The following is a 19,352-nucleotide window of genomic DNA, read 5'->3' as shown; positions in this document are numbered from 1 at the left end:
AAGCATGAGGCAGCCAGAGACAATATATAAACAAACAAGCATGGCTGTGTTCCAACAAAACTTTATTAAAAAATAGGTGGCAGTCCGGGCCCGGTGGCTCACGCTTGTAATCCTAGCACTCTGGGAGGCCGAGGCGGGTGGATCGCTCAAGGTCAGGAGTTCGAGACCAGCCTGAGCAAGAGCGAGACCCTGTCTCTACTAAAAATAGAAAGAAATTATCTGGCCAACTAAAATATATATAGAAAAAATTAGCCGGGCATGGTGGCGCATGCCTGTAGTCCCAGCTACTCGGGAGGCTGAGGCAGTAGGATCGCTTAAGCCCAGGAGTCTGAGGTTGCTGTGAGCTAGGCTGACACCACGGCACTCACTCTAGCCAGGGCAACAAAGTGACACTCTTGTCTCAAAAAAAAAAAAAAAAAAAAGGTGGCAGATTGAATTGGGCCCAGACTGCAGTTTTCTGACCCCTGATCTAAACAATTAAACATTGTTTTATTGAAAAGATTTTTGTCAGAGTCCCTTTAATTACCAATGAAATAAGCATTAAACTCTTGAAGCAAAAATCAGACAGTATTGTTGTGTTTTACTTTTCCAGGAGTCAGACCCAAGGGAAGTACAACCATCTCTGGTGGCCCAAGAGCTTCTGCCTAATTGAGCCAGGGATGTGGATATACTGAAGCCAGAAGGGATAAATTTAGATGCACTAGAAAGAATACACTGCTCCTTGACCAAAAATATCTCCTATCTGTTGAAAGCAGCTTAAAATTCTGAAACCTTTCATGCCACCATTTCCTAAATTAAAAGGATATATAAATGTCCTGTCTTTTGAATTTTGATGGAAGAAAACGTGATAGCAAGAATGGAAAACTCAGTAAGGGGCTAGATATCAGAATCATCTACCTCCCTCAAAATTTTGCTTAAATTTGACTCTTAGCAACAAAAAGCAAAATCTGTACTTATATCTTTATCTCATGTCACTCCTGATTCTAAAACATTAATTTGATGCCACAGTTTTAACAATGAGGCTCCATAGTCATATACAACAGTCACCAATAAGATATAATAATTTTGAAAATCAAGCAAGTTTATAAATGGTATAGCTCCATATAAACATGTTACTGTCACCACACAGTAGACAGAGAACTTGAAATAGAAGTCTTACCACTCTAGATGGTTTTCTTCTGTTGATGCACTAGCAGTCAGTACTATATAATGTCTATGAAGAATTTTCAGCAACAATCAGGAAAAAAGAGCCAGAAAAACTGTTAGGGTCTGCTTTTCCATCATCCCTTTGTTTTTTTCTTCCCTCCCCATGAAAAAAAAAGGTAATACAGGCACATAGTTTATGAAAATTAAAACATGCCGCTTTTCATAAAACTGTTAGATCCTGCCATTAAAAAACAATTCACTTTTAAAAATCACTAATACTAGATTAGATATTACTAGAATAAAAAACTCTCTTATGACTTAGGATTTCTGTTTAACCTATTCTCTACCTTGCTTAAGAAATATAAGTAACAGCTGTCACCTCTGATATAGCAACTCTAACATTCTTCTTAAAAATACACACACACACACACACACACACACACACTACAAAATTTCAAATACCTATACTTTTGAAAGAAATTTGGTGGCTCAAGTAGTTTGGACCAATCTGATTTCCCTTGAAGAATTTCATCTGTGACTGCCAGACCTAAATAAAAAAAAGAAGATTGATTTTCAAAATTGATCAGCTCTTAAATCACTGTACCCCCAAATCTCAAACCCCACCAAATTCCTGAGTAACAAAATATAAATATATTATGCTGTTTCTCAGAACACAAAAAATTAAATTCAACCAGACTGGGCTGGCTCCACTTTTGGTCTTAATATTATCATGTATGCTTTGGAAAACTAATTACTAAGGGGGAAAAAAACATATTTGAGAGATTTTTCTTTCTTTTTTAAGAGACAGGGTCTTGCTCTGTTGCCCAGGCTGGAGTGCAGTGGCTATGATCATCACTCACTACACCTCAAACTCCTGGGCTCAAGCGATCCTCCTGCTTCAGCTTTCTGAGTAGTTGAGACTACAGGCAGATGCCACCACACCCAGCTAATTTTTTTCATGTTTTTAGAGACAAGGTCTTGCTATGTTGCCCAGATGGCATCGAACTCCTATCCTCAAGCGATCCTCCCGCCACAGCCTCCTGAGTCACTAGGATTACAGGCATGAGCCACCTTGCCTGGCTGAAAGCATTTTTAGTAATAATAGATGTTATATAACTATAACTGCCAATCTACAGCTGCAGTAGAGAATAAAATTATTATCAACCAAAAACTTCTGGGAATATGTAAAGGGCAATAGGGCCAACATGTTTACCTTGTTTAAATTCTTCTACCATTACTGTTCGAGTTGATGTGGACACATTATACGTAGAATTCTGTTGTGGGTAGGCAGGGGTGATTATGGGCATGAGATGATACCTATCTGATGGATTTACCTGTGAAATTAGAAGCAGAATAATTGATCTATTCTCCTATTTCAGTTGTCCTCACTTCATTTCCCCAAAAGTCTGAAGAATATGAAATATAAATTTAATACTACATTTCCTCAATTCTAAGACATATACTTCCTCTCCCCCACTACACTTATTTCTAAACTCAGATGTGTCTGATAGTTAAAGTCAAGAGAAACTATGCAGAAGTTTATTTTTTCCTCAGAAAAGCTGTTAAATTGATGGTGCATCCTATAAACAATGATCTTTTATAATAGAATCAAGGAAATATAGTATCATAACTGCAAAATGCATTATCTGGTCCAATGGTTCTCAATCCTTTTTCTGAATTCACTACTCAATGGATGAGTTTCCCTTGGTTACCCAGAAGAATGAGCACACACGCTAAAAACAAATTAAAATGCACAGTAGTTGAGAAGTATGCTATCTTAGAATCATGAATCTGCTTTAAATTGTACTGCAAAGTAAATCTTTTATATATTTCAGTACTGTAACTACTATTAGTAACTAATTACTTGTGAGATAGTTTTTCACAATGGTAACACTGTGGTTGACATGCCCACTTGACATACATGGGCAATTTTTAATGATATAACATTTGGATTAGCATTGGTAGTCCAAATCATCTGCACCAAAACACATAGCAGAGGGAGGAAAAGGACTACAGTTATACAAAACGAAGATCAGCAGGGACCAGAGGAATTATCTTTTAACTAGACTGTAATTCAGAGAAACATCCTTTTCCTAAAAGGTTTAAGGAAATTCCATAATAAATCACATACCCGAGGATCCCAGACAGGCAAATTCAAATTGCTTTCCTCTGGTTGCTTCAGCAGCACAGGGTTTGGCCATTCCCTAACATGAATAAAGAAAATTAATTTACATACTGTATGAAACTTTAAAATCATTAGATTATTCCAAACAGTACATACAGTAAACATTCAATATTAAAAAAGACAGGGTTTCAGTATTAAAAAAGAAAAGGAAGGGAAGAAAAGTAAAGGAAGAAATATATAATGGAAAGCCTGCTTATTTTAATGTAGTATTCTCTGAAAGGGCTAATATTATTTTGCCCATTAGCTGTAACTAATTTACACTGGAATCTTTCTCTTCCTGCTCATTTGCTTTCATGGGTTTAATTTCGATAATTTAATAACAGCAATGACTAACATTTACTGAAAATACTAATAAATGTGGTAGCTATGATTATCATCTCCATTTTACAGATAAGGAGAACTTAAACAACCTTTACACAGCCAGTAATCTGCAAAGCCAAATCTATTGTAACTATTTTTCCAAGCTAAAGGCCCACAGTTACAGATCCCTGGAAGAATGTGCCATCTGGATGTCCCTCCATTGCCTCAAATTTAATATGTTTTAAACTTTTAATTTAAAAAAGGACATAAAACAACAGAAAAAGTCTATGCATAGCTCTTAAACTTCCAAACAAATTTACATGTTGGCAGAAGTTAGTAGTGAAAGTATACATATCAACACTTACCACTTGGAAAAAACTAAAAAGAACTTATGAACTAAAGTAGAGGCTGCTGCATTTGGATATAATTGGCAAGTTCTTGCAACCAGCATTGCCCAGGAGACACCACCAAGGAATCCCAGCATGTTGGAATAAATACCACGTCCTAGAAAATTAATGTTTGTTAATTATTGTTAGGACCTACTATCTGTAACATTCAACAGGATAACTTCATTCTTAAGACTTTTGCTTAGAACTTTTCCCCTGTAAACATGACATTAAAACTGATAAGCAGACCTTCATGCTAGGCTCACTGTCTATCAGTAAACCATAAGGTGCTTATCTTACCCCTTTACTTTGCCCTCTAATATAGACACTTCAGTTCTCCACCTCAGTTTCAACTGCTCAAGTGAGCTCCACTGATATTACATTGAAACCCTTCATCTTTCAGTATTTAAGATTGAGAGAGAAGTGAAAGGAAGGAGGAAAGACATCTGAAAAACTTACAAGTAGGGAAGAACATTTCACTAGTAATCACATTCATGGGTATTTTAAAATCAAGTGTAAAGTTAGGGACTAACTTCAGTATTTCACAGAATTTGGCTCTCTCTCCATAAAGTAGGATACACCATTGATATTACTCATTTCTCATGACTGTTTCTTACAGCCATCTATTTTATGTCCCACTAAGTGAGAAAGAAAAAAAACTACAAAATACCAATTTTCTGGTATGTTAAATATGAAAAATATGCACCTAAGAGTTGACAAAACATGGTATTTAATCTGTAAGGAAAAACAAATTGTGTTATCTCTTCACTGCAAATTACTTTATCCTAACTACACAAGACACTTGAACCCAAGGACAAATTCTATGTAAGATCTTTTTAAACCTATACTGTCCAATATGGTAGCCACAAGCCACATGAAGCTATTTAATTCTTGTTATTTATTTGTAAAAGCTTTATTGAGATATAATTCACACACCGTAAGATTCACCCATTTAAAGTATACAATTCAATGGTTTTTAGTATATTCAGAGTTGTGCAACTATCACCATAATCAATTCTAGAGCATTTTTATTACCCCAAAAAGAAACCTTTAACTGCCATTCCTCCTCCCAGCCCTAGGCAACCACTAATCTATTACATTTTCTGTCTCTACAGATTTGCCTATTATGGACTTTTCGTATGAATGGAATTATATCATATGTGGTCTTTTATGAGTGGCTTCTTTCATTTAACATAATGATTTCATGGTTCATATTTGTTGTGACATGTATCAGTCATTCTTTTTATTGACAAATAATATTCTACCCATTTATCAGCTTATGGAAATGCAGAAGTTTCCACTTTTTGGCTATTATGAAGTATGGTGCTATGAACATTTGTATACAAGTTTTTGTGTGAACATGTTTTCACTTCTCTTGGGCATTATATGATTTTAAATTTACTGAAATAAAGTTTTAAAACTTCAGTTCCTCAGTTGCACATCAAGTGCTCAAAGTCCACACATTTATAGTATTTGACAGTGAACATATAAAACATTTCCACAATCACAGGAAGTTTTATTGGAAAGTACTGTTTTAGACTATGTAAAATCTGGTGCCAGAAGTACAGCACTACTTAAATGTAAAAGCATATCTTGTTTTATTGTGCTTTGCTTTGTTGCATTTTGCAGATACTGCTCTTACAAATTGAAGGTTTGTGGCAATGCTACGTGGAGCAAGTATATCAACGTCATTTTCCCAACAGCATGGTGCTCACTTCATGTCCCTGTTTTGGTAATTCTCTCAATATTTCACATTTTTTCATTATTATATCTGTTTTGATGATCTGTGGTCAGTGATCTTTGATGTTACAATTGTAATTGTTTTGGGCTGCCAAGAACTGCAGCCATGTAAGATGGGGAACTTAGATGAAAAATGCTGTGTGTGTTCTGCCTGCTCCACTAATCAGCCAGTCCCCTCTCTTCAGTCTCCCTATTTCCTGACACAACAATGTTGAAATTAGGCCAATTAATAACCCTGTAAGAGACTCTAAGTGTTCAAGTGAAAGAGTGGAGCATCTCTTACTTTAAATCAAAAGCTAGAAATGATAAAGCTTAGTGAAGAAGGCATGTTGAAAGCCAAGAGAGGCTGAAAGCTAGGACTCTTGCACCAAACGGCCAAGTTGTGAATGTCAAGGAAAAGTTCTCGAAGGAAATTAAAACTGCTACTCCAGTGAACACACAAATAATAAGAAAGTAAAACAGACTTATTGCTGATATGAGAAAACGTTAGTGGTCTGGATAGAAAATCAGGCCAGCCACAACATTCCCTGAAGCCAAAGCCTAATCCAGAGCAAGGCCCTAAGTCTCTTCAGTTCTATGAAGGGTAAGGAAGGTACAGAAGTCTGAAGCTAGCAGACGCTGGTTCATGAGGTTTAAGGAAAGAAGTCAAATCCCTAACAATAAAAGCGCAAAAAGTAAAGCAGCAAGTGCTGATGTAGAAGCTGCAGCAAGTTATACAGACGATCTAGCTAAGAGATCATTGATGCATGTGGTTACACTAAACAATAGATTTTCACTGTAGATGAACAGCCTTATACTGGAAGAATATGCCATCTAGGATTTTCAAAGCTGGAGAGGTGAAGTCAATGCCTGGCTTCAAAGCTTCGAAGAACAAACTGACTCTCTTGTTAGAGGCTAATGCAGCTAGTAACTTCACGTTGAAGCCATTGCTCATTTACCATTCCAAAATCCTAGAGCCCTTTAGAATTATGCTAAATCTATTCTGCCTGTGCTCTAGAAATGGAACAACAAAGCCTGGAGGACAGAATATCTATTTACAGCATGGTTTACTGAATATTTTAAGCCAACTGTTGAGACCTACTGCTCAGAAAAAGATTCCTTTCAAAATATGACTGCTTGATGCACCTAGTCACCCAAGAACTCTGATGAAGACACACAAGGTGATTAAAGTTGTTTTTATGTCTGCTAACACAATATCCATCCTGCAGCCGTAGATCAAGGAGTAATTTTGACTTTCAAGTCTTATCACTTAAGATATCTATTTCATAAGCTATAGCTGCCATAGATAGTGATTCCTCTGATGGATCTGGGCAAAGTCAATTGGAAACCTTCTAGAAAGGATTCCTCTATGGCCATACCACCCTGAACATGCCTGATTGTCTGATCTTGGAAGCTAAGCAGGGTTGGGCCTGGTTAATACTTGGATGGGAGACCGCCTGGGAATATCGGGTGCTGTAGGCCATTAGATAAAAAAAAGAAAGAAAAAAAAAAGATAGAAAGGATTTGCCATTTTCATTTGTTTTGTTTTGGGGGGTTTTGCTTTCTTTCTTTATTTTTGTCGTCTTTTTTTTTTTTATTATTTCTTTGTTTTTTTGAGACAGAGTCTTGCTCTGCCACCCAGGCTAGAGTGCAATGGTGTCATCACAGCTCACTGCAACCTCCAACTCCTGGGATCAAGCAATCCTCCTGCCTCATTCTTCCAAGTAGCTGGGACTATAGGCCCACACCAGCACGCCTGGCTAATTTTTTCTGTTTTTAGTAGAGATGGGATTTCACTGCTGCTCAGGCTAGTCTTGAACTCCTGAGCTCAAGCGATCCTCCCATCTCGGCCTCCCAGAATGCTAGGATTACACAAATAAGCCACCGTGCCTGGCCAGATTCACCATTTTAGATGCCATAAAGAACATTCATGATTCATGCGAGAAGGTCAAAATATCAACATTAACAAGAATTTGGAAGAAGTTGATTCCAACCCTCATGGATGACTTTAAGGGATTTAAGACTTCAGTGGAAGAAGTAACTACAAGATGTGGCAGAAACAGCAAGAGAACTAGAATTAGAAGTGGAGCCTAAAGAAGTGACTGAATTGCTGCAATCTCATAAAACTTCAATGGATGAGAAGTTGCTTCTTATAGATGAGCAAATAAAGTGGCTTCTTAAGATGGAATCTACTGGTGAAGATGCAACTAACACTGTTGAAAGGACAACAAAGGATTTAGAATATTCCATAAACTTAGCTGATAAAACAGTGGCAAGGTTTGAGAGGACCGAGTCTAATTTTGAAAGTTCTACCTGTGGGTAAAATGCTATCAAACAGCATAGCATGCTACAGAGAAATCTTTCGTGAAAGAATCAATCCAAGTGGCAAACTTCACTGTTGTCTTATTTTAGGAAATTCCCACAGCCACCTTAACCTTCAGCAACCACCACCCTTTTCAGTCAGCAGCCATCAACACCAACACAAGACCCTCCACCAGCAAAAAGATTACAACTTGCTGAAGGCTTAGGTGACTGTAAGCATCTTTTATCAATAAAGTATTTTTAAATTAAGGTATGTACTTTTTTTAGACATAATGCCATTGGACACTTAATAGACTATAGTAGAGTATAAATATAACTTTTACATGCACTGGGAAACCAAAAAATTGGTGTGACTTTTGCTTCACTGCAGTGGTCTGGAACCAAACCTGCAATATCCCCAAGGCATGCCTATAGTTACAAATAATACAGACTGTGTCGTGCCAGCTCAAGAATAGGTGAAGGGCCTTTTATAAACCATATTCTCTCTATATAAACTAGTGCAGTTCCAGGTTTTATTGGAAAAGTGCTATAAGGGAAAAACAAGTTAAAAGTATCCCTTATATTAAGTTATAAGTATCCCTTATATTAAGCTCTTCACTTAATATATTTCTTGAACACCTACTACAGTATAAACCAGACTCTTTGCTGCTGGTCGGGGTATGAAGATGTGTAAGGTGGTCCTGCCCATAAGGAGCTTAAAGATCAGTAAGGATCTCGGTTTTCAATTTCTGACTTACTCTGACTGCCTGGCTGAAACCTAAGATAGAAAGTCAAGGGACTTTTAGTTTTCACCTGAGGGACAAAGAGGTAGAGTCACACCATCAGAACACCATAACCACTATACCTGAAAAATAGCTACTTCAAAGTTTACTGGTCCTCAACCCCCAACAGTATCAATAGATTCAGCGTTCCCATATGAGCTTCCATCTTTGACAATGAAAAATTAGAATTTTATAATGTAAACATAAAAGACTTGGGATACTTACGTTTTGCCCATAATTTGACTGCTCTTAGGGTGAGTCTAAAAGTTTCTTTATTTGGCACTAAATGTAAAATTTCATCAGTAACTCTACAACCTGAAAAAGACAGAGCATGCATTTTTCACTATGCAACAAAACTCAGTTAATTCAAATGCTCTCCTAACTTTTAGACTCTCAAATGTTAAAATTGTATCAGGATTTATTTTCTCCATGTATTTTGAAATTTAGCACTTACATAAGAGAAATCACTTTGCTTTAAAAAAATTAAACAGTACATGGATAATGCAATCCAACATTAAAATAGAGATGGGCCTGAGTAATTTTTTTAGTTCCTTTCCATGTTTGACTTTATTAATCAAACACCTTCAAGTTATAAAACTGTTATTACTTCAATGCAAACCTTTTCTACAAATACTGTGATTTACTGTTACGCTCTGGAAATACAGCAAAGTGCAATGATTAAGTTAAACAAAAGACACTGTAAACCAGTGGTTCTCAAAGTATAATCTATGCACCCCTAGGAATCTATGAGGTCAAACCTATTTTCATAGTGATACTAAGGCTTTCTTTGCCTTTTTCACCATGTTAACATTTGCACTGATGGTACCAAAGTGATGGTGGATAAAACTACTGGTATCTTGGCAGTGAATCAAGATAGCCATGACAAACCATACTAGCAGACAATGTATGTTCACTGCCACAAACTTACATTTAAGATTGTTTGAGTTGTAAGCTGTACCACCTGCTTTTTTCAAGGAATACCAGTTTTACTTGAAAGAATGATTGACAGATAAATTATGGTTATTCAGTTACCTATTTCCTAAAAAATGAACAAAGTGAGCTCCTTACTTCAAGGAAAACGAATGACAAAATTTGTTGCCAATAATACAACTTAACCTTTTAAGTTAAATTAGAATTTTGGACAACCTGTGTCTGCTATCGTGAACTTTCCAATACTTAAAAGACTTTTCTAGGCTGGGCATGGCAGCTCATGCCTATAATTCTAGCACTTTGGGAGGCCAAGGTGTGGGAGGATTGCTCGAACCCAGGAGTTTGAGACCAGCCTGGCAACACACCAAGACCCTGTCTCTACAAAATACTAAAAAAATTAGCTGGGTGTGGTGGTGCATGCCTGTAATCCCAGCTAGAGGCGGGAGAATCTCTCGAGTCCAGATGTTCGAGGTTGTAGTGAGTATGATCACACCACTGCACTCTAGTTGGGGCAACAAAGCAAGACACTGTCTCCAAATAAATAAATAAAAATAAAATAAAAGACTTTTCTGATGACATTAGTAGTGACATTAATGAGTGCTAATTTTTTGATATTTTATAATGAAATGTGTGTTAACATTTGGAAAATCCAAATAACCTTGTGACCCCAAATTTTCCAAATGACCATGGCATGACTGTGTAACATCATGCACGGGTAAAAGAACCATTCAAAGAAAAAGACAGACCAGTGGATTTTCATGTAACAGAGTAAAAAAAAGTTTGATATGGTTTTAGATTCCATACCTTTAAAAAACTATCAATTGCATGCAACAATAAAACAGAACAAACTACAAACATGGATGAACCTCACAAACATTACACTAAATGAAAGCCAGACACAAAAGACCGCATATTGTATGATTCCATTTACATGAAATGTCTAAAAAAGGCAAATCTATAGAGAAAGTAAATTAGTGGTTGCCTGGGACTGAGAGTCAGAAGGGGAAAAGACTGCATATGGATATGAGGGATCTTTTCAGGTGATGAAATGTCCTAAAATTAGATTGTTAAGTGTACAATTCTGTGGATATACTAAAGACCAGTGAATTGTATACCTGAAAAGGATGAATTTTATGGTATGTAATAATACCCCAATAAAACTGTTAAAAAAGAAACTGTGGTCACCAGTCAAGTTTGGGTGTAGAATTGAAGAAGAATAGCTATGATTACCTGAAAAGGCTACTAAAACACTCCTCCCTTTTTGAACTACATATCTCTAGGAGGCTAGATTTTCTTTCTGTATGTTAACCAAAACAAAATATTACAATATATTGTAGAAGCAACTATGAGAATCTAAGTATCTTCTATTAGGTAGAATACTAAAGAGATTTGCAAAAAAAGAGGCATTCTTCACACACAAAAACTTATATTAACTTATGATGGGATTATTGTTACTTCTAAATGAATATGTAAAAATTCAAAAAAATTTCTCAGGTTTTATGTCTATAATGGTAAATACTGACAGATATAACCCACAGAAACAAAAGCTCTTTGGGGTCCTCAATAAATCTTAAAAGTATAAACGGGTCCTGCGACTGGTAAGTTTGAGAACCACTGCTATAAACAGAAATAACTTTCAAATAAATTTGTGTTTTTTAGGATAATTGAATATGATCACATTATTTATATAAAGAAAATTACACCCTTTTTAAATTAGTCTAATCCCTAAAAAAGTCCATTGATGGTCAATTCTGCAAAAATATCTCTTTTTTAGTCTAATTGTTTTTAAGCAGGTATCTGAGATTTCTTCTTAGAAGCTTACCATTTAAGCTGCGAATACATCTTATGTCAAGGCTTCTTAGGCGAGAGTCGTCCCTTAGATCTAAATTATCTGATATGGTTTGTATTGCCAGTCTTGCAAAGACTAAATCAATCTTTGGAAAGATACAAAAAAAGAAAAATATTACTTTTTCTCCTTTCTAGTTCATCCTCCCCCATCCCACCTAAAAACGTAAAAAATTCTAATTATTAGTTTGGGAAGTTCTACCAAAACTTCAAAAGGCCTATATAGCAATTTCACGTGGGAAAATCATTGTAAAGTTTTGTTAAGGTAATTAAAATCTCAAATTAAGGAAAGTATTTTAATTTTAGCATATATGTCAAGCATTTAAAAAAAACCATCAAAACCTTGTGAGCAGATTTCTAAATAAAGATGGAAGATCCAATACACATTTACATTCACCCCCTCTTGAAACCTCACTAAAATACCAGAAAAATTTCATTTTGTTTTTTGTTGAGTTTTACTTTGATTTTCAAGTCAAAAGCCACTAGGACAAAGAGAACAGAAAGAGACAAGAGCAAAAGCAATGAAAGCTGGAAAGCAGATGGACAAGCGGTAACAGAACTAGCAGACCTAAGAAAGCAGATAAATATGTTGTATCTAAGAAATAAGGACAGAAGGCTGTAAGTAAATACATACATAAATAAAAAGCAACATCTGAAGAATAAAAAAGGGTTAAAAATATGAGGCCAGGCGGGGTGACTCACACCTGTAACCTTAGCACTCTGGGAGGCTGAGGTGGGAGGAGTGCTTGGGGCCAGGAGTTTAAGACCAGTCTCAGCAAGAGTGAAACCCTATCTCTATAAAAAATAGAAAAATTAGCTGGGCATCGTGGTGTGCGCCTGTAGTCCCAGCTACTCGGGAGGCTGGGGCAGAAGGATTGCTTGAGCCCAGGACTTGGAGGTTACAGTGAGCTCTGATGATGCCACTGCACTCTAGCCAGGGTGACAGAGCAAGACACAGTCTCAAAAAAAAGAAAGAAAGAAAAGGAAAAAGAAAAAAGCAAAAAAGAAATTAAAAATATGGGCTCGGTGTGGTGGCTCATGCCTGTAGTCCTAGCACTTTGGGAGGCAGAGACAGGAGGGTCGCTTGAGGCCAAGAGTTCCATACCAGCCTGAGCAACACAGTGAGACCCCATTTCTACAAAAAAATACATAAATTAGCCAGGTGTGGTGGCTCATGCCTTATAGTCTCAGCTACTTGAGAGGCTGAGGCAGGAGGATCGCTTGAGCCCAGGAGTTGAAGGTTGCAGTAAGCTGCGATGACACCACTATACTCTAGCCCAGGCGACAGAGAGAGACTATCTTAAAAAAATAAAATAAAACAAAAGATTAAAAATATGACAGGAGAAATGAAAAGCAATAGAAAGTTTGGAAGATGAGAGAACCTCAAAAAGCAGAACAAAAAATATGAAGATGTGGTTAATAAGTGGGAAGGAAGAGATTAAAAAAAAAAAAATCAAAGGCAGTCCTGGAGGTTCAACATACAAATGTTAGAATTTCAGAAAGAAAAAACAAATGCAAAAATCCAACAGAATTCAATAAAACTTACAGAACTGAAGGATAGGAATTTCCAAATTGAAAGAGAACTACTGAGTGCCTACCACATTGTTTGAAAAGATACATACCGAAGTATATTTATCATGAATTTTACAATTATGAAAAACAGATCAAATAAGCTTCCAAAGAGACAAAACTGGTCAAATACAAAGAATGAAGAAGCAAAATGGCATCACACCTCACAACACAGTACAAAAGCCAGAAGACAATGAAGCAAGACCTTCAAAATTCTGAGAAAAATCATTTGCTACCTAGAATGTTATACTCAGCCAAATTATCAATCTAGTGTTAAGAATAGAATAAAGACATTTTTAAACATGCAAGACATCAAAAAAAAAAAAGTGTTCTTTCTTAGGAAGCTAGGATGAGCTTCACTAAAACGAGAATAAATCAAGAAAAAGGAAAACTCTAGAGAGATATGAAAGGAAACCCCAGGATGATAGTAGTGGAATATACCAGGGTGACAGTTGTATACGAGTCATGGAGAACAATCAGGTTAGACTGGAGCAGGAAAGAACACTCAGTGAGGTTTTTTTCCCAAGACGATAATGACATAATACCTGATAAATCTAAGCTTATTTAGAGGAGATTTAGAAGACTAGGAAAGACTAGGTTAGAGTTAGTCATAAGTATAAAAACCAAGCAAACAAAACCCAAGACAATTTTTAATTCCCCAAAAAGCAAAATGTCACACAGCAAAGAATGGAAATTTGGTATACTAAAGGCTCATCTTTGAACACTGTTTATAAGCTTATAATGATGTAAATGCTCAATAAGAGATTATAGGAATAAGAAGGGACAGAGGCTGATAAATTTTCCATGGTGAGAAGTCAATAAAAAATAGGAGAGAGGGAAGGGACAATTTAAAGACTCATTTATTTTTTAAAAATATGAACCTATATATCAAGTTTGACTTCAAAACAAAAAAAACTTATGGGTTAAATAGTTCAATTATAAAGTCAGAAAAATATTAAACACTTACTTCAATACCATCAAATTCAAATTTTATAACAGGTACAAAGGCATCTTCTACAGCCTACAATGAGGAAAACAATTATTACACATAAGTATAATCCTTTCTCTATCTTCCCTAACTGCCAATAATGTGAATATCTTTGCTCCCAATTTGTATTTTTATCAATAGAAAAAGAGAAAATGTTCTTGGTCTTACATTCCAGTAAGTACTTCTACTTTGTGACCTGTGTTATTTAAGATACACAAAATAGCTATGATAGCAGTTATCTAACTTACTATCCTCCTAAAAATATTTCTCAGAAACTGGCCAGCAGATCATCTGGGTACTTATTATGTTTTGGGTCTAAATCGAAAACTAATTATTTTGAAAGAGCACTAGTATTAGAAATTAAAAAATGAGACCTCATGACTAATCTATCAAAAATAGTCAATATAGTTTGGATCGATTTAGTAGAAATGATGTCGTTCTGACACTTTCTTAGTCCCCTAACCTAACAATTTTTTTTTTTTTTTTTGAGACAGAATCTCACTCTGTTGCCCGGGCTAGAGTGCCGTGGCATCAGCCTAGCTCACAGCAACCTCAAACTCCTGGGCTCAAGCGATCCTCCTGCCTCAGCCTCCCAAGTAGCTGGGACTACACGCATGTACCACCATGCCCGGGCATGTTTTTAGCTGTCTGTATAATTTCTTTTCTATTTTTAGTAGAGACGGGGTCTCGCTCTTGCTCAGGCTGGTCTCGAACTCCTAAGCTCAAACAATCCGCCCGCCTCGGCCTCCCAGAGTGCTAGGATTACAGGCGTGAGCCACTGCACCCGGCCAACAAATTTTTAACCTCCTTGTCTGAAAGCATTCCCAGATTCCCATATTGAACTTGGGCCCAACATTTGATATGAACCAATCATTTATCAGATATCACAGTAAGTGGTTTATGTAAATTACCTCATTAATCCTTAGAAAAACCTTGTAAAAAGTTAACACCACATCTCTATTTTACAGATGAGAAAACTGAGGCTCACAGAGTTAGGTAATTTGACCAGTGTCTAAGAGCTAGTATGTGGTAGCTTCTAGATGCAAATCCAGGACTATATAACTATAAGGCCTATGCTCTTAATCATTATGTTTTCTTTTAACAAGATACAGCAACTTCTTAAGAAATATTTCAATAATCTTAAGCCCTAGCTTTTATAGGCAGTTGTTACTAAACTAAGTTCAAAAGATTAAATGTCAGAGGATACTTACTCTTAAGTTTCTAATGCCATCTTGATGTTTCAATTTTTCAAAAAAAGACTGAAAAAAATCAGATCTCTCCACGTGTCTTGGAGCTACACAAAGTGCATCAATGTCAGCTCCTACAAATAAAAGTATTTATCAAGAAGAGTATATTACGGATTTTATTTTTGTTACAGTAAACACAAACATGTACAAAAGTATGCAAGATGAGTACAAGAAAATGTTAATGATTAGTTCTGAATAGTGAGATAATGGGAATTTTGTTCTCTTGTATTTTCTAATTATGAATAAGAGTTTGTTATTGAAAGTTCTTTTCATTAGAACATAGAAAAGCAGTTACCTTTGGTGTGTACTCCAAGTCTATAGGATCCAAATGTGAAAATTTTACCACCAACAGTAGCCACAACAGAAGGTGGGAGATTCTAAAATAAAATTAAGCAAACACATTCAATTATTCAAATTATTTATCGCAAAAATCACCTTAATGCCTATTGCCCTTTATTGAGCAAATGATATACAGTATATTTGTCAATGTTGTTAAGATGAGTACTTCAGGGCTCTTTTGTTTGCAGCTTCAAGTAATGACAGTGTTAAAGAGGGAAGACAAAATAAATTCATGTCTACTAAACATGCACACATCTTTATCTTAAGAAAAAGATTTTTTTAATTACTTGACCCTACTTGCCCCCTCCAACTGCCTATCTTTGGCCTCATCACTCTTGAGAGTCAGCAAGGAACTCTTAATTACCAAACTCACACGCTTTCAGCTTTCTGCAACATGATACTTTTGTCCAATCCTATCTCCCCTTTAGTTTGTGTGACAGGTGTATTTAATTTCTTGATTCTAGCTCTGCAGAATCAGGGTCATTCTTGGGATGTTCTCTTTATGATAGCTAATCTAACAACTTTAATTAATATTTCTTATATTATGCCATAATTAAAATGCTACTTTTCACCTCTCTTCAGAGCCAATTCCAAAACCCCATCAGTTATTTTCACTTGGACACATCCTGATCCACTTCAGTATCCATGCCTCAAACAAGCAAAAACGTCTTCCTACAATTAAAACCAGGAATCCCTTTCTGATTTCCCTATTTCCATTCCACATTATACTTATTGCCCAAACTTATATTCATTCTTACCCATTCTTAGCTTACATCCCTTACATTTGTTGCCCCTTCTCTATTCAACACCCTGTATCTGCCACTGTCCCTGCCTCGAATGCCCATCCTCTCTAGGTATCTTAATACCATCCATTTTTCAAACTTCACAAGTTCCACCTCTTCTGTGAAGCCGTCCCTGGTTATCCTCACTCCATAGCAAGCTCTTTTTCCTGTGTTCCTCTACCTTTATAATCTTTAAATTCTTTTATACTACATTTATTGACCTTTTTTTGGTATGTAAGTCTCCCCTCTTCAACCATATTTAAATTTTTCAAAGATGAGAACTGTGTCTACTACTTCTCTATATTTCCTCATTATGCCCAGTGCAAGTTCCAAAGAATAATATCTGCTGATTAACTTGAATAAAAGTGTCTATATACTAGGATATTGTTTTTACTTTCTCTGTTTAATGGATATTAATGTTTTAAGAATATCACAAATAATTTTATAGCCAGAGAGTCAGTGAATTTACTGACAAGTAAATCAAAAGGATGGAGAAACCATGACCTTAAAAAATCTTTTAGTTTACCTTTCTACTTTGAAAAGTATAATCCTTGAATGACTTATGAGAAAGTGATATGCTGAATCACAGTGCTAAATATTTTTGTTAAAGCCACAATATTTAACTAAAATGATTTGATCTGGGGTTCTAGACTACTGAGGTTTAAATATCCCAATTGTGTGCAAAATATTCAAATTATCTTTGATCTAACTCAAATCCTTCAGATATTTTCCAAATTAAAATATACATAAAAGAATTATAATCCATGTAGAAAATGACCAATCACCATACCTATTCAACAGAGATGTTAAAACTGATTTAATTTTTTCATAACTTGTGACTAGCATTTCAACAACTTCAACTATTGATAACTCTGCTGACAGTTCAGGAATGAGCCAGATAGCTTTTTGGCAGCAAACATAAATAGTATAAAGACCATGTTAAACTCAATGACTGTGGTCTTAGGAGACTCATAACCTGAGTCCATTGTTTAAATGAACCAATTCTGTATATTTATCATAGGTACAGAAAGAAATAATGAAATATATAAAAGAAAGAATTCTAGGAAGGTATTTACCTAATTTCTAAACCCATGCAGATTAAGAGGCAGAAAGGGACTGTACAACTAGACACGTGACAACTGTGAGATGTTAACTTTGAAATGATTGCTGTTAAGGCAGAGATGGGAAAACTATAAAAAACAGACAAAAAAACTTAAAATACAACAGTTTAGGCCACTTAAGTGAAGGGGCAAATGTTATCATCCAGTTGAACATGCCCTACCTCATTCTAGTACAGCCAGTAAAATAATATTCATAGTGATAATTCTGAGGCAATTATGAAAATTGAATTATATTCAAAATACAGTTGGCCCTCCGTATCTGCAGGTTCCGCATCTACGGGTTCCGCATCTACAGGTTCTGCATCTGCGGATTCAACCAACTGAGGATCAAAAATATTAGGAAAAAAAATTAAAAATAACAATAAAAAATAATGCAAATTAAAAAGCAATACAGTAAAAACTATTTACATAACATTTACATTGTATTAGGTATTATAAGTAATCCAGAGATGAAAGTATACAGGAGGATGTGCACAGGTTATGTGAAAATATATACTACACTATTTTATATAAGGGACTTGAGCAGATCTTGGTATCCTTCTGGGTCCTGGATTAATTCCCTGAGAATACCAAGGGAGGACTGTACTATAAAAAGGAGGAAAATATACTCAATTTCAGAGGAAAAATAGTTAAGCTACGGGAGCGGGAAAAGGTTTCACAGTTTTAAGTTTGGGTTTGCAAACTCCTATTTCTCACGGGGCCAAAGAGGTATGTAAATAAGGGAATCCCACAAGAAACACAGAAACTAATAAATGGCAGTCATTCTGTCAGAGAGAACAGGGAGAGGTGGGGGCCATGAGGCACTGGAGGGCAGGAGCCCAGTCTCATTCAAGCCTCTTCTTACTATACACAAAGGCAGGCCCAGCATTGCCAGATATGATATTTTATTTTATAAGAAGTCTGAAACCAAGCTTTTTAAGTAAAATCTCCTGATATTTAAATTTTGAGGCTGGGTGCAGTGGCTCATGCCTGCAATCCTAGCACTTTGGGAGGCTGAGGCAGGAGGATCGCTTGAGGCCAGGACTTCAAGACCAGTCTGAGCAACATAGTGAGACCCGGTCTCTACAAAAAAATAGAAAAATTAGCTGGGCATGGTGGCATGTGCCTGTAGTCCCAGCTACTTGGGAGGCTGAGGCAGGATTGCTTGAACTCAGGAGTTTGAGGCTGCAGTGAGCTATGATGACACCATTACACTGTAAACAGAGAAACAGAGTGAGACCCTGTTTCTAAATAAATAAATATTTACAAATAAAAATCAATAAATTTTGGCCCACTACATATGAATCAAATAAAACAATTATGTGGACTTGCAGCTATATATTAGCTACTTCCGGGATAAATCCTCATCCAATTAGAAATTCAACCGTTGACCAATTTATTCCCAGATACATACCAGAGAGCCAAGTTTTAATGTCTTTCAGATAATTCTCAACTCCTGCATCTTACTACCAGGATGAATGACCAAGATATAATGAAACTGAGAATTCCATGTAGTTTAGTCTTACCTTACTCTCACTGACATCAGAAATCCATTCTTTTACTAAATTGTTCAATTTACCAAGAACAACCAATCTATAATAAAAAATAACATGCTTTAGATTAAAACAAAAAACCAAAAAGTATTAAAGCAATAAACATATAAGCAGTACCCTTTGTGTTGATGTTAGAGTAAAAGCATATTATACACGTCATAATGCTATCACATCTGTGGA

General features: G+C 36.0%; 1 protein-coding gene and 1 pseudogene across 1 annotated transcript in view; one reads left to right on the top strand and one right to left on the bottom strand.

Annotated features, from left to right (window-relative positions):
- Positions 1 to 19,352, bottom strand: part of PAPOLG (poly(A) polymerase gamma) — a 34,008-nt gene that overhangs the window by 9,228 nt on the left and 5,428 nt on the right. Inside the window, exons 3-13 of the mRNA XM_045549668.1 lie at positions 19,146 to 19,212; positions 15,694 to 15,775; positions 15,363 to 15,472; positions 14,131 to 14,184; positions 11,572 to 11,683; positions 9,045 to 9,134; positions 3,997 to 4,135; positions 3,278 to 3,350; positions 2,360 to 2,480; positions 1,609 to 1,693; positions 1,160 to 1,213 (exon numbers count right to left, since the gene is read on the bottom strand). Coding sequence (XP_045405624.1) covers positions 1,160 to 1,213; positions 1,609 to 1,693; positions 2,360 to 2,480; positions 3,278 to 3,350; positions 3,997 to 4,135; positions 9,045 to 9,134; positions 11,572 to 11,683; positions 14,131 to 14,184; positions 15,363 to 15,472; positions 15,694 to 15,775; positions 19,146 to 19,212 — 987 coding nt within the window. The remainder of the gene's footprint in view (positions 1 to 1,159; positions 1,214 to 1,608; positions 1,694 to 2,359; positions 2,481 to 3,277; positions 3,351 to 3,996; positions 4,136 to 9,044; positions 9,135 to 11,571; positions 11,684 to 14,130; positions 14,185 to 15,362; positions 15,473 to 15,693; positions 15,776 to 19,145; positions 19,213 to 19,352) is intronic.
- LOC123637501 lies at positions 7,102 to 7,218 on the top strand (annotated as a pseudogene).

The sequence above is a fragment of the Lemur catta genome, chromosome 4 (assembly GCF_020740605.2).
Source record: "Lemur catta isolate mLemCat1 chromosome 4, mLemCat1.pri, whole genome shotgun sequence".
Classification (NCBI taxonomy): domain Eukaryota; kingdom Metazoa; phylum Chordata; class Mammalia; order Primates; family Lemuridae; genus Lemur; species Lemur catta.
Note: the sequence above shows the minus strand (reverse complement) of the source record. Positions and strands in the feature narration are given on the sequence as shown.